This window comes from Piliocolobus tephrosceles, chromosome 1, assembly GCF_002776525.5.
Source record: "Piliocolobus tephrosceles isolate RC106 chromosome 1, ASM277652v3, whole genome shotgun sequence".
NCBI classification, from domain to species: domain Eukaryota; kingdom Metazoa; phylum Chordata; class Mammalia; order Primates; family Cercopithecidae; genus Piliocolobus; species Piliocolobus tephrosceles.
The window spans coordinates 24,086,325-24,101,262 of record NC_045434.1 but is presented as its reverse complement, the minus strand read 5'-3'; the positions used below and the strand labels follow the sequence as shown (position 1 = coordinate 24,101,262).

General features: G+C 37.5%; 1 protein-coding gene across 4 annotated transcripts in view; it reads right to left on the bottom strand.

Annotated features, from left to right (window-relative positions):
* POU2F1 (POU class 2 homeobox 1) overlaps positions 1 to 14,938 on the bottom strand; it is a 199,705-nt gene that overhangs the window by 37,165 nt on the left and 147,602 nt on the right. For all 4 annotated transcript variants that reach the window (XM_023207073.2, XM_023207076.3, XM_023207075.2 and 1 more), the window contains 3 exons: positions 12,856 to 13,044; positions 10,967 to 11,093; positions 4,064 to 4,158 (listed from right to left, as the gene is read on the bottom strand). In XM_023207073.2, coding sequence (XP_023062841.1) covers positions 4,064 to 4,158; positions 10,967 to 11,093; positions 12,856 to 13,044 — 411 coding nt within the window. The remainder of the gene's footprint in view (positions 1 to 4,063; positions 4,159 to 10,966; positions 11,094 to 12,855; positions 13,045 to 14,938) is intronic.

Genomic DNA, 14,938 nt, shown 5'->3' with positions numbered 1-14,938 from the left:
TTTCTTTATTTTTCAGTGTATATAAATCTTTAAATTGTCATTTGGATTAGCTTTTAATTTTCCTTTCTAATATATCCTTTTACTTCAAATCTGAGAAAGCTTCACTTATTTCTAACATTGATAAAATTCCTTATAATCTGCTAGCTTCTTCTATGTGTTGTTGAATATTTGATTATTTAAATCCATGTATAGTTTATTTTGGGACATGAGGATACAGTCCCTTTTTAAAAAGAAAATACTCAACTTTCTTATCACACAAACATAAGGTTATTCTTCTGTTCTATTCACAAGCCCTGAGTGGAACACACCTCACTAGTGGGAGGTGCTGCCTGACTGCATCTTAGTTGCTCAGTTGTCCCCTCCTGTGAACAGTAGCCCAGGTGAGCGATTATAAACCAGGATTACAGATAAAGTCTGTGGCTGTGAATTTTTCTTCTTCAAATTGAGATGAGTTATATAACCCTGACCTTTACCTTATGAGTCAAGGCTTCCTCCAAAGGAACTAACTATCCCAGAAAACTACAGAATAAGCATTACACAGGCGACAACTGGAGTTAAGTTCCTCTCTTATCATCCTGTTTCAATGACAACAACAAAGTTCATTTCTATGTCATGCTGACACTGCGTAATTTTCAACCTGATCATTCTGGAGTACCCAAAACCACCACCAACCATAGTAGACTCCCATGTGGCTGTACACTTCTCACAGCGAAACTGGTTGACAGTTAGAGGTGAGTCTTAACTATCATATTGTTACTTCATCTCCGGGGTTGAAGTAGCCCCATTCTCAAATAATAAAGGACTAAAAATAGCTTAGGTAACTTTAGATGGGGTGGTTATAGATAAGTTACCCCAACTCCAGAAACCTCAAGCTGGACTGGGCCAGATCTAGAAATGGCAGAGTAGAATTCAGTGAGCAGGAGTCAGGATGAAGCTACAACAGCCCTGCCACCATATGCAGAGCATGCAGGCCAGGAAGGAGTCTCTGGTATAGACTTTTTTCAAAAACCCCAACCTCACTCTCTACATACAGTCATACAATTGCTACTAATTGTAGTAGCAGTTACTACAGATAGTAGTAGATACAGAACATTCTCATCACTCCCAAAAGTTCCCTTGTTCCCTTTGTAGTTAATCCCCATCATTAGCCCCCAGTCCCTGGCAACCACTAATATGTTTTATGTGCCTTACTTTTGTGTTTTCTAAAATGCCATGTGTACTGAATCATACTCTATGCAGTCTTTTATGTCTTCTTTCATGTAGTATAATGCTTTTGACATTCACAGGAGCTGCATGTATCAGAAGCACTTTTTTTTTTATTGCTAAGTAGCATTCCATCATATGGATATGCGTAAAATTTATGTTACCTAGTCACCAGCTGATGTATATTTAGGTTGTTTCCAGTTTGAGGTGAATAAAGCTGCTATAAACATTCACGTACAAGTCTTTGTGTGGACGTATGCTTTCATTTCTAGGGACAGAACTGCTGGGTCACGAGGTACACAGACATTTAATTTTATAAGATACTGCCAGTCTGGTGCAGTGGCTCACACCTGTCATCTCAACACTTTGGGAGGCCAAGACAGGCAGATTTCTTGAGCCCAGGAGTTCAAGACCAGCCTAGGCAACATGGCAAAACCTCACCTCTACAAAAAATAGCTGGGCGTGGTGATGCATGCCTGTAATCCCAGTTACTCAGGAGGCTGAAGTAGGAGGATCACTTGAGCTTAGGAGGTCACGCAGCTAGAGTGGGCTGTGATTGTGCCACTGCACTCCAGCCTGGGTGACAGAGCAAGACCTTGCCTCCCCCTCACCCCCAAAAAAGAAACTGCCAAAATAATATCCAAAGTTGTGTGTACCATTTTGCAACACCACTAAGCAATGCATGAGAACTCTAGTTGCTTTACCTTCTTGCCAACACTTCGTTTTGTCATAGCCTTTTAAATTTTGCTTATTCTAGTGAGTGTGCAGTGATATTTCATTTAAATTTTCCTGATGACTAACGGTTTTTGAGCATCTTTTCATATGCCTGCTGGACATTTACATATCTTCTTGGGTGAAGTATCTCCAATTTTTTTGCTGCCCATTCCCTTAAATCAGATTGTCTTATTGCTAACTTGAATGAGTTCTTTAGACATTCTGAACACAAACCTTTTATCAGGTATGTTTCATAAAAATATTTTCTCCCCATCTGTGGTTTTCTTTTCATTCACTTGAGAGAAGCTTTTAATTTTTATGAAAATAAATTTATCAGTTTTATATTTTATGGTGCTTTTTGTGTCCTATTTAAGAAATCCTTGGGTTAGACAAGGACACAAAGATTTTTTTCCAAGTTTTTTCTCTAAGTTTAGGTCTACAACCCATCAAACAAATCTTTGTATATGGTGTGAAATAATAGTCAAGGTTTTTTTCCCCCCGCCTATTGTTTCTGCAGCATTTTTTAAAATGACTTTTTTTCCCCACTGAAATTCTTTGGTACCTTTGGCAAATCAGTTGGCCATATACGTGTGGGTCTACTGGACCTTCTATTCTGTTCCACTGGTCTCTATTTCTATCCACATGCCAGTATTACACTGTCTTCAATACTGGAGTTTTATAATTATTCTTGACATAAGGTGGTCCTTCAATTTTCTTCTCAAAGTCATTTGGTTATTCTGTGTTTTCTACAGTTCTATATAAATGTTAGAAACAGTATGCAAATTTCTACAAAAAAGGCTGCTAGGTATTGGTTGAGTCTGTGTTAAATCTAGAGGTCAATTTGGGAAAAACTGACATTTTAACAACTTAAGTCTTCTGATTCATGAACACATTACTTCTATTTTATAGGTCTTTAATTTTATCCAGCAATGTTCTATAGTTTTCAACGTACAGGCCTTACAAATATTTTGTTAAGTTTACCCCTAAGTACTGTAAATTTCTTTTTGTAAATTTCTTTGTCTAAATTTCAACTTCCAAATGCTCACTGCTAGTGTATAGAAATATAAATGATTTTTATATATTGACTTTGTATCATACGTGCTAAGCTCACTTATTCCAGTAGCTTTTTTTGGTACATTCCTTAGGATTTTCTAAATAGACAATCATGTCATCTAGCAACTCAGATAGTTTTACTTCTTCCTTTCTAATCTATGTCATTTATTAATATTTCATTTTATTGTCTTACTGCATTACTAGCACCTTCAGTATAATGTGGAATAAAAGTGGCAACTGGTCACTTTGCTTTATTTCTGATTTTAGGGGAAAGTATTCAGTTTCTCGTTAAGTATGATACTGGTTTTTTCTTTTCTTTTTTTTTGTACATGCTGTATACCAGGTTAAGAAAGTTACCCTCTATATCTAGTTTGCAAGAGTTCTTATCATAAATGGATGCTGAATTCTGTCACATCTGGTAACGTGTTAGTATTAAGTGATAACTTCCAAACTGCAGACAAAGAAAGTCCGAGCTAGGAGATTCAGGATCAGCCAGTCCAGTCACCTAATTTATAGATGAGAAGACTGAGGTCCAGAGAGGTAAAATGACATGTTCAAAGCAACAGCTAGATAAGAAGTGGAACTAGGTCTATAATTTAAACCTCTTTATGCCTAAGATTTGTTTTTATATAATTATAGTGTTTATATGGTCTAGTAGAAATGAGCTAAAGAGCCATAAAAGCATTGAGAAAAAAGAAAATATAGAGATCAAAATTTCTTTGCAGTTTCTGAGAAAGAGTAAAGGATAACAATGGATTTTAACTGAGACTAACTAGGTTTCCAGTTTAAGTGGTAATATCTACTGCCAAGTATGGTGAGTGGAGATGTCACATGGCTACAACTCATTACTCATTTACTGCTAACACAGTTATTCTTTATGAACATATAAGAAAACAGGAACTCTGAAGATTTTCAAAGACTATATTGATTTGCTGGCATTGCTTTATTAAGCTGATTAAGCCTAGCTTTGATTTTCTGGTCAGTTTTCAAAGACTGAATTATTAGATTTATTAGATTAAAAAAAAATTAAAAGTCCAAAAGTCTCCCCAAACAACATGATAAGAGAAAGCAGCCCCCATAGAAGAAAACTGACCTGGGAGGTGAGGGTGATGCTTGGTTGCGACTGTAGGAGGTTGGCTTGGCTTTGCTGAGGTAGTTGCGTTAGAAGATTTTGCGCTTGCAGGAGACCTGTAGAAGAAAAACATGTTATCCAGAAACATTAAAGATTTCTTTGAACACATGGCAAAAGAAAGAAAATTAGAAAATGAGCTGAAAATTTTCAGTTGATCTCTGGTAGTGTTACTGGTATCAAAACTCTTATTTATCTTATTTGCCTTACATTCAATCTTGTTTTACAATTTGGAAGAGAAGATATAGAACATTAAATTAAAACTGGTATGTCTTTAGCATAATCTGAGTAAGCTCTGTGATAGGTCAATCCTTTATATTAGGAAAGAGTGGGATGAAAGTAAAAAACTACTCTAGATAGAAAGAGTTGGAAATTCCAAAAAGAGCTCAACTTCTTAACCTAGAATCCATTAGAAACTGCCAGCATTCAAGTTCTCTTTATCAAACATTTGTCTGTTGGTGATAATAAAGTTGAAATGTAAAATATTCTATTAATATCTGCACTTAACACTGAACTGTCTTAGTTTCAAATAATTGATAATGTAATGCCACCAATGCTTCATGATGACAAACTGACATTCAGAGGAGAAATACAAACTCTGTTTGTAGGAGATGCTCAATTACTTGAATACATGGCTTTTTATTTTCAGAACCTGATAGAGGACCAACCCAGAATGTCTGTATTTAAGGATTTAACCCACAGAGTTTCAGATAAAATGCTGTAGCTAAAATACTAAATACAAGATTATGTTTGCTGTGATAAGAGCAATGGTAGAAAGTATTCAACAAAGCACACCAAACAAAAGGGATTTTACCATTTTTTTTGAACATGTGATAAGATTATCTGAGGCAATATCTTTCTAATTAAGATTTCCTTAGGTTACTAAATTTGGATATATTAAATGTTGGAATATGTAGGACAAGAGCCAGAACACTTAAGCCTGCCAGAGATTAGCCACAGAATTTATCATTTATTTATAAGTAACTAAGCACTGCCTAAATTTAAGCTATCAAAAGATACTAATATTTATTTCATAATGTAGGTCACAAATAAGATAAATATATTAAATAGGTTTGAATTTTTCTAAAGAACCCTGACTTTTGCCGGTCCTGGGGCAAGGGAAATACATATTGAAGCAAATATGATTAAATAAAATTAAATAAAATTTGTAGTATATATTACTACAATCACTTCTTAAAAGGCAGGTTTATGGAAGTTTAAATGACCATCCTGCTTCCCCAAGTGTCTCCCTATAGTTCAATCTCCATATAACAGTTAGGGTGATCTTTATAATCATATCATTTCCCAATTAAAACGCTGTCATGGCCTTATATTAGAATTAGAATAAAATCTACGCAGCCCTAGGTATCTGGCTCTGTCTAGCTCTCGTGTCTCAACTTCTACCACTTTCTTTGACTCACTCAACTCCAGCTACTCTGGCTTTTCTTTTCCTGGATCAGGTCAAGCTGTTCCCATCTCAGGTGTTTTACATTCCTTTGCCTACAAGACTCTTCATTCAGATTCTAGGTGTGGTAACCTCCCCCTCATCTTTCCTCATCAGTTCCCAATTCAAATATTGCTTCTCCAGAGAGGCTTTTCCAGACCATAGGCCCATTCTTCTTTAGGTTAACCATTACTAGATTATTATGATCTGCTTGCTACCTGACTAGTACTAATTGTTATCTAAACCATTTGTTTACATGTTTACTATTTGACGTTTCTTAATGAGGGCAGAACCTGCATCTTGTTCAAAATACATCCCTAACTGTTAGAGCACTATATGACACAGCAGACACTCAACTAATTTTTGAGTGAATTAATTAAAATATCAAACTTTACTGGTTTGTAAAATACTGAAGGGTAGTCTTGAGAAAAAAATAAAATTGTATTTTATGTTAACGATTAAAACTAAGTAAAATTGTTTTGAAAAGCCTAAAGACTAAAGAATATTCAAAAACAATAATAAAAAATGAAAGAGAAGGCCAGGCGTGGTGGCTCATGCATGTAATCCCAGCACTTTGGGAGGCCGAGGCGGGCAGATCACTTGAGGTCAGGAGTTCAAGACCAGCCTGGCCAACATGGTGAAATCCATCTCCACCAAAAATACAAAATTTAGCCAGGTGTGGTGGTACACACCTACAATCCCAGCTACTCGGGAGGTGAGGCAAGAGAATCTCTTGAACCCAGGAGGCAGAGGTTGTGGTGAGACAAGACTGGGTCACTGCACTCCAGCCTGGGTGAAAAAATGAGACTGACTCCCTCTCAAAAAAATAAAAATAAACAAAAAAGAGTAGAGAGCACAAAGGTCAGAAATGAAGTCCCAGTATTAAACACAGGCTATTTCAACATAGGAGTTTCTTTAAAGTTTAACAATGAAAGTTAGTTTAATCTGTAAGAGACAAAAGTAGATATGTAAACAAATTCAAACCTTACGTTTTACCCCCAAACGAGGTCAGCTGAAAAGGCTGAAAGGGCCCCTAGAGGTTTAGAACTTTTAAAAAACCAATGCTTGGCCAGGCGCCATAGCTCACGCCTGTAACCCCAGCATTTTTGGAGGCTGAGGCAGGTGGATCACGAGGTCAGGAGATGGAGACCATCCTGGCTAACACGGTGAAACCCCATCTCTACTAAAAATACAAAAAAATTAGTCAGGTGTAGTGGCGGGTGCCTGTAGTCCCAGCTACTCGGGAGGCTGAGGCAGGAGAATCCTTCTAACCCTGGAGGCAGAGGTTGTGGTGAGCCGAGATCACGCCACTGCACTCCAGCCTGGGCGACAGAGCGAGACTCTGTCTCAAAAACAAAAAACAAAAAACAAGAAATGATGCTTGCCACCTTCCCTTACCTAAACAACAAAAACTCAAACAAAACTCAAATGAACAACAGTTTTCTAACCAAGAACATTTCTTTGATTATTTTCATAATTAGTGGTGAGAGTAGATAGGGCAGAATAAGATCACCAAGAAATTATGACTCAAGTTCAGTAATCTGTCAGTAAGAATTTTCCCATGAACAACAGTTGAGGAAAAGGCTTAGATTTCCCTTGCTTGAAATTAAATTCTAGACAGTTACAGTTATATAATCATAGCAGTTATCTGTGCTATTTTCCCAATCTTATAAAAGTCTGGAAGTTGGGGGAGGGTTTAAAAACATACATATACCTACGCAAATACCAAAAAATCAGGATGAACAGTCATTCATTAGTTCTACTATCTTAGTTTGAGACAAATAAAATTGAAATAAAATGAGGTCGCAGATTTGAAAAGGGAAAGACAATGCTCTTGGCTTTGCTGAAAGTGAATGAAGGCAATCTCATTCGAGCTTAACAAATCTAACAAATCTAATAAACACACTTAGCATTGACCTTCCTAAGTCTTTCTCATCTAGGTCACTTTCTCCTTCCCTCTTGGAATTTTCTTCCATTGCGACTACCACTCTCCACCAGTTTTTGACTTCTGAAAATGCAGTATCTTTTGAATCTACTTAATCCTTTATACGTAAAAGGTTGGTTTCACCAAGGCTCTTCTAATACTACATATATTATATTTCCTCTGAACCTATCAACCCTCGTAGTTTCCTAAAAACCCAGGCATTATACTTAGACACCTCTTTCCTATCATTAATCAAATGTAACTAGCCACCAGGTCCTGTCCCTCTACCAACTTATTTACCAATTTTTCCTACCCAAGTTTCAACATGAACTTTATTAAATACAAACTTGGAAATGCCACTTTTCTGATTAAATCTGTGGTTTAGCAGAGTTTACAGAAGACTTTCTTATTGGAAGATATTGAGCCATTCACATTAGACTCCTCAAAGTGAGTCCGGATACAGTGGCCCATGCCTAGAAACTCAGCACTTTGGGAGGCTGATGCACGAGGATCGCTTGAACCCAGGAGTTCAAGACCAGTCTGGGCAACCACAGTAAGACATGTCTCTACAAAAAAAAATTTTTTTTTTTTTTTAAATTAGCTAGGTGAGCTAGTATACACTAGTCCCAGCTGCTTTGAAGGTTAAGGTGGGAGGATTGATTGATCCCAAGAGGCTGGGACTTCAGTGAGCCATGATTGTGCCACTGCACTCCAGCCTGGTTGACAGAGCAAGACCGTCTCAAAAAAAAAGCTGTCAAAATTAGCTGGGTGTGGTGGCGCATGCCTGTAATCCCAGCTACTTGGGAGGCTGAGGCAGGAGAACTGCTTGAATCCGGGAGGCAGAGGTTGCGGTGAACCAAGATCATGCCATTGAACTCCATCTCAAAAACAAACAAACAAACCAAATAAAGCAAGAATGAGGAGCCTGTGAATCAATTTCCTGTTTATTCCATCTCAAAAAAAAAAAAAGAGTGGTGGCTCATGCCTGTAATCCCGGCACTCTGGGAGGCCGAGGTGAGCAGATCACCTGAGGTCAGGAGTTTGAGACCAGCCTGGCCAACATGGTGAAACCCCATCTCTACTAAAAACCAAAACTTAGCCCGGCATAGTGGCAGGCGCGTACAATCCCAGCTACTCAGGAGGCCGAGACAGGAGAATCGCGTGAACCCACGAGGTGGATGTTGCAGTGAGCTGAAATTGCGCTGCTGCACTCCAGCCTGCGCAACAAGAGTGAAACTATGTCTCAAAAAAAAAAAAAAAAAATTAGTTGGGCATGTGGCGCATGTAATCCCAGCTACTTGGGAGGCTGAGGCAGGAGAATTGCTTGAACCCGGGAGGCGGAGGTTGCGGTGAGCCGAGATTGTGCCATTGCACTCCAGCCTGGGCAACAAGAGTGAAACTCCGTCTCTTAAAATCCCAAAAAACAAAAAACAAAAAAACTCAAAAAATAACAGATGCTGGCAAGGTTGTGGAGAAAAGGGAACGGTTATACACTGCTGGTGGGAATGTAAATTAGTTAAGCCATTGTGGAAAGCAGTTTGGTGATTTCTCAAATAACTTAGAACTGCCATTTGATAGAGCAATCCCATTATTGGGTATATACCCAAAGTAATATAAATTTTTCTGCCATAAAGACACATACCTGTGCGTATGTTCATTGCAGCACTATTCACAATAGCAAAGACATGGAATCAACCTAAATATCCATCAACGCTAGACTGGATTTAAAAAAATGTGGTGCATATACACAATGGAATACTACACAGCCATAAAACTTTGAGTACCTGTGGACACAAAGAAGGGAACAACAGCCACCAGGGCCTACTTGAGGGTAGAGGGTGGGAGGAGGGTGAGAATTGAAAAAACTACCTATCAGGTATTATGCTTATTACCTGGGTGATGAAATAATCTGTACACCAAATCCTATGACATGTAATTTATCTACATAACAAACCTGAGTGTAACCCTGAATCTAAAAGTTTAAAAATAAGAATAAAAATAATTGGGGGGTTGGGGTTAGGGCTCAGGAAACTTTTCTAACCCCTCAAGTAACTTTTTTTTTTTTTTTTTAAGATGGAGTCTCTCTCTGTTGCCCAGGCTGGAGTGCAGTGGTTCAATCTTGGCTCACTGCAAGCTTCGCCTCCTGGGTTCATGCCATTTTCCTGCCTCAGTCTCCTGAGTAGCTGGGACTACAGGCACCCGCCACCACGACCTGACTAATTTTTTGTATTTTTAGTAGAGATGGGGCTTCATCGTGTTAGCCAGGATGGTCTTGATCTCCTGACCTCGTGATCTGCCTGCCTTGGCCTCACAAAGTGCTGGGATTACAGGTGTGAGCTACCACGCCCGGCCACCAAGTGACTCTTAAATATATCAATCTTAGGAAGCACTAAGCTATAGGATTTAAGATCAAACTCCTGGAAACTTAATCTAAGGTTCTTTAATGATCTGGTCTCTGCTAATCTTTCTGGGCTCAAATTTCACTATTACCTGTATATGCAAACTTATTCTGCCATTGTAAGGCACTACTTATAGTTCTCTAACACAGCTTATTGATTTTTCTCCCATGTTTCTAAGCTTTGCAGATGCTGTTCATTTTCCAAGACTGACATTCTCCCTTTTGTAAGCCTATGAATGCATTTTCCCAAATTCACTGTGAAGACTTATCTGAGCACAAAGTTATAGGGGTCTCTTTGCTTGGTTCCCATAGCATTCTGTGCATATCAAGTCTAACACAATTTAGGTCTGTTTCCCTGCCACCAAATTGTGAGCTCTCTGCAAGTAAACACTGAATTACTCATCTTTGAATCTTGAACATATGCTAGAATAATTATTTCATGACAAAAGACTTTGGAATGAATGATTAAGAAGAAAAAAGGCAAAAAAACCCGCTTAGAAATAATAAAGAATCAGTAGTGATGTACTAATGTTCCTTGGGTTGAAGCCTTGATACTCTAACACTCTCCACCCTGATTACATTAACTGACCTTACACACGATTGGTTGTTTGATATATTAATTATATAATATTTACCACTCAAAGGACTCAAAGATGTTTTTTATAACTCACAAAATTTGTAGTTTCTATTATAAGCCTTTCCTCCTTAAATTAAAAAACAATGGTTAGAAGCACATACTTTCAACCCTCAGTCTATATTCTTTGAATACACTTCCATGAAAAACAATTAAAACACTAGCAGCAACTTATCCAATTTATGTTTGGCATGTTGAATAATTTCACTTAGACTTTTGGCCAAACTCTTGGTTCTTCCTTAGTGATTAAGCAGATGAATGGCAGTTCAGGACAAACTTCAATAATGTGGTATTTATGACAAAAAAAAAAAAAAATCTTTTTTTTAAACAAAACTTTATAATCAACCAAAATTTAATAAAAACATTGTTCTAATAGTTTCAGGGCCAAAATGACAGTAGCTCATGCATGTGTAACATTCAGTGAACAGCCTTGGTATATCACTAATAAGCTCTGAGGAGGAGCTCACCCTGCTGGCCCTGGGGCGTCTGTGAGATGATAAACTGCGCTGGCTGCAAATTGGTGGTTGGATGCACCAACACAAACTGTTGCAGGTTGAGATTCTGCTGTTGAAGTTGTTGCAGTTGTTGAAGATCCTGAAAAATTAGAATAAAACATGGATTGAAGATTCTGAAATAAAAGTTCACTTAATTATAAGGCTTCCAGCTGATGATTTCTGTCACCTCCAAATAAAGAAAAGTAAATACTTGGCATGCTTTCATATTCCAAACAGGGTATGCCGTGTGTGTGATTGACAAAGCATGTGAAGCAACCTGGAGCCTCTGCAACTTACTTACTATTTGTGTGGACTGATATAGATTGTCATGATAAGCCTAATTTTCAAAGGTTCTTTAAAATTCCCTCAGAACAAACACACTTCTGTTTTTTATCATATAAAGCCCAGTTTTAAAAATCAAGTGAGAAAAGAGTTTTTAAATATTTGATATTCTCTTACATAAAAATTGATCGCATTGTGTCTGAATTTCCATCAATAAAGGGCCTATAATGACTTATGACATTTGACAACAGCTTATCTAGCTTAACTGAAAAAGTCAGTATTCAATTTTTTTGCCCTTTTCCACATGTTCTAAAGTATTCAATTTTTTAAAACAAAAAATAGCTATCCATATAAAAATTTGATCCCTAACAACAATAGCACCTTACATTGGCCTACTATTTTATAATTTTCAAAGTGTTTCATGTACATTACCTTATTTAGACTAATGTTCATATAAGGTCTCACAGCTGGCACTAAAAACATTTATTCGGTGATGAGAAAGTGGCCAAAATCAAAACATTATCTTGATAAAGACTGTATAAAGACTAGTCTGATATCTCTACTCTTATAGTTAGTTCTTTTTAAATGGTTAGTCAAATTCTTGCTACAAGTTAAGTCCATTTCTGAGTCTTTTCTGACAGACATAAAGACAGCTGTCTAACAATTAGACTCATAACTCTTCATATATTTTACTGATACAACTACTTATACCTTTTTCCTCTTCTTGAGATAAAATATTTTATTTATTTTCCTCCTTGGTACTATGGTGTATGCTTCTTAAATAAATTTTTTTTTTTTTTGAGATGGAGTCTCACTCTGTCACCCAGGCTGGAGTGTAGTGGTGCAATCTCGGCTCACTGCAAGCTCCGCCTCCTGGGTTCACGCCATTCTCCTGCCTCAGCCTCCTGAATAGCTGGGACTACAGGTGCCTGCCACCACACCTGGCTAGTTTTTTATATTTTTAGTAGAGATGGGGTTTCATTGTGTTAGCCAGGATGGTCTCGATCTCCTGACCTCGTGATCTGCCCGCCTCAGCCTCCCAAAGTGCTGGGATTACAGGTGTGAGGCACCATGTCCAGCACTTCTTAAATAAATTTTTATTATCTCTAGATACTTAGCCCTAAAATGTGAAAACTGAAACCAAACAACATTCTAATGCAATCATGTTCTCCACAATGTTAATCACTCCATAGCAGAGATTACTCACTGTCTCTCTCATACATGGGTGGCAACATTCACCGCAGAGCACGTGAAAAAAAATTCATGTCTGCTGTAATTAGCTAATTAAAATAAATACAGTAATCCCCTGCTTCAAAAATATGCCAGCTAATTATTCAAGAATTGTCAATATAAATAGTTATTCAAATAATCAGCTATATGTTTATAATATCAACTACAATAAGCAAACAAACATTATTTCTAATTCAGTGGTAAGTAAGGGTACCACTTACCTCACTGATCCAGAGCTCCTCAGGCAGTTAAGGCCCCACACTAACAATCAAAAAGTTAATTTAACATTAAATAAAACCTGCCACTTTATTCCTCACTTGCTGCTCCCGCTATTGGAGTTCCTTACTCACCTGTGCAATCTGTATGGGCTGAGAGAGGGGGATCTGCGTCATGGGCGTGGCAGCAGAGGCGGAGATGGTGGCCCCAGCAGCACTGTGCTGCTGGCTGGCAGAGTGCTGCTGCACTGCAGCAGCCAGCAGCTGTGCCTGTGCCTGTGCCTGCTGGAGTAGTAACTGTTGCTGGGCAGGCGTCAAAGTAAGCTAAACAAAATCAGAACACATAATGGGAAAGTGTTGAAGGAGAAAGTCTCCTAATGCGAGCCAACTGCTTTGTAATAGGTAACTCAAATGATATTAGTCCCCAGCTACCCAACTTCACATGCTTAGCAGACAGCTAAAATGTTCATCAGTGATCAAACTACCATTACTAGCAGAACATTTAAATTAAAATGGTGGTCCCCACTCTGGACTTAATCATTCAAGCTTGTCCAGGGCCCTAGGGTTTGGTCAAGAAAGTAATTAACTAGTAAGCAAGAAAAAAAAAAAAAAAAAATCACCGCTGACAGGATATGAAAAGAAATTTACACCCAACCGAACAGCAAGTGATTAGTCAGATGAATGAGGAACAAGGATGCTGGATATAACCAAGGAAAGAACTGATATGGCCCAGTGGCTTCCTATTAGCATGAATCCTTGCCATATTCCATCGTTTCCATTAAGTCCAAAGATATGACTAAAGAATATGAGCTCCATTTGTTTCTTTTACAAGTCTCCCTACAGGCCCCTCCCTAACACAATCTTTTCTGTTATTGAAAGCATTGAGTCTCTGCAACTTTACATCTCCTTCCCAACACATTATCTCTATGAAACAGGTAGTGATAGCTGTTCTCTTTACATGCAAATGAACCTGAATGCCCAGGTTTAATAGAAGCTCCAGCCACAGGAACTTAGAATCCCAACTCCCTCTTACTATTGTGGACACTAGTCACCAAAAACAAGACCCAAATAGTAAAGTAGGAAATGTATTTAGAGCATATTTAAACTTGCTTTCATAATGCAACTTATTTCAAACACACTTAAATCATAGTAAGTGTGTTCTACTTTTCTTTTGGTGACATGTTCTGATTGATCAAATAAGACGGAACCATAATTTTCTGAAGTATATGTACAGTCACTTAGTGCCACAACCTCCTCTAAAAGAATCAAACATAATTTGTGCATTAGAAACATAAGGCTCAAAACCAAACCATTCAAAAACTCAAAACCCTTCAAGGGATATGTGTATATATAAAGTATAGACATATTTTTAATTTTTATGTAATATATATACATACATACATCTCTACTGATGGGATTTTTGTAAACAATTTTGCAACAGTTCTTAAAACAGTTGTCCACTGACAAAATACACAACTGGGGGAAAAAAAAAGAGGAAAAAAAAAAACCCCAGAAAATTCTTGGGAGTTAATGCGATGTGAACTGAGTAATAACTATTCCTTACTACTGCCCTAAACCAATCCCCACAAAGACAATTTAATACACAAATTTTCAACGTTGGAAAAATATTTTGAATGGTGCCTTAGAGAAAAGACAGCTGAAAACTTAAAAGCTTAATATAGTCACACAGGTCAATTTATTAACAATAAAAAATAAATGACAGACCTCAGCCTTTTGGCTAAGATCAAGTATAAAAATAAACAACATTTGTTGAATGCTACATGCAAAGCACTGTTCTGTAAGCTTTATAGTATTATCTCCAATCTTCACAACATAAGGTAAGATGGGTATTATTAGTATCTCCATTTAACAGAAGGAAAACTGAGGTAGAGGAAAATGAAGTAATTAGGCACGCGGTAAGTTGCAGAGTAAGGATATGAAGCCACATGTTTTATTTTAGACCATTGCACAGTAACTTAAAGAAAAAAGTTTTTCTTTTGCAGGTACTAATCCATTCTTTAACTTCTACCCTGCAGTGATGTCTTAATGCCAAATGGACAACTGCCATTTTCAGTGTAATGATCTCAACTATACGATAATTACTCCATTGCAAGATGAAGCAACACCTGAAACGGGGGTTTAATAAAGTTGTAATTTATCCAGAGCATCCACAATTCTAATAAAAGATATCCTGAAAACTTATGACAAAGATAATTCC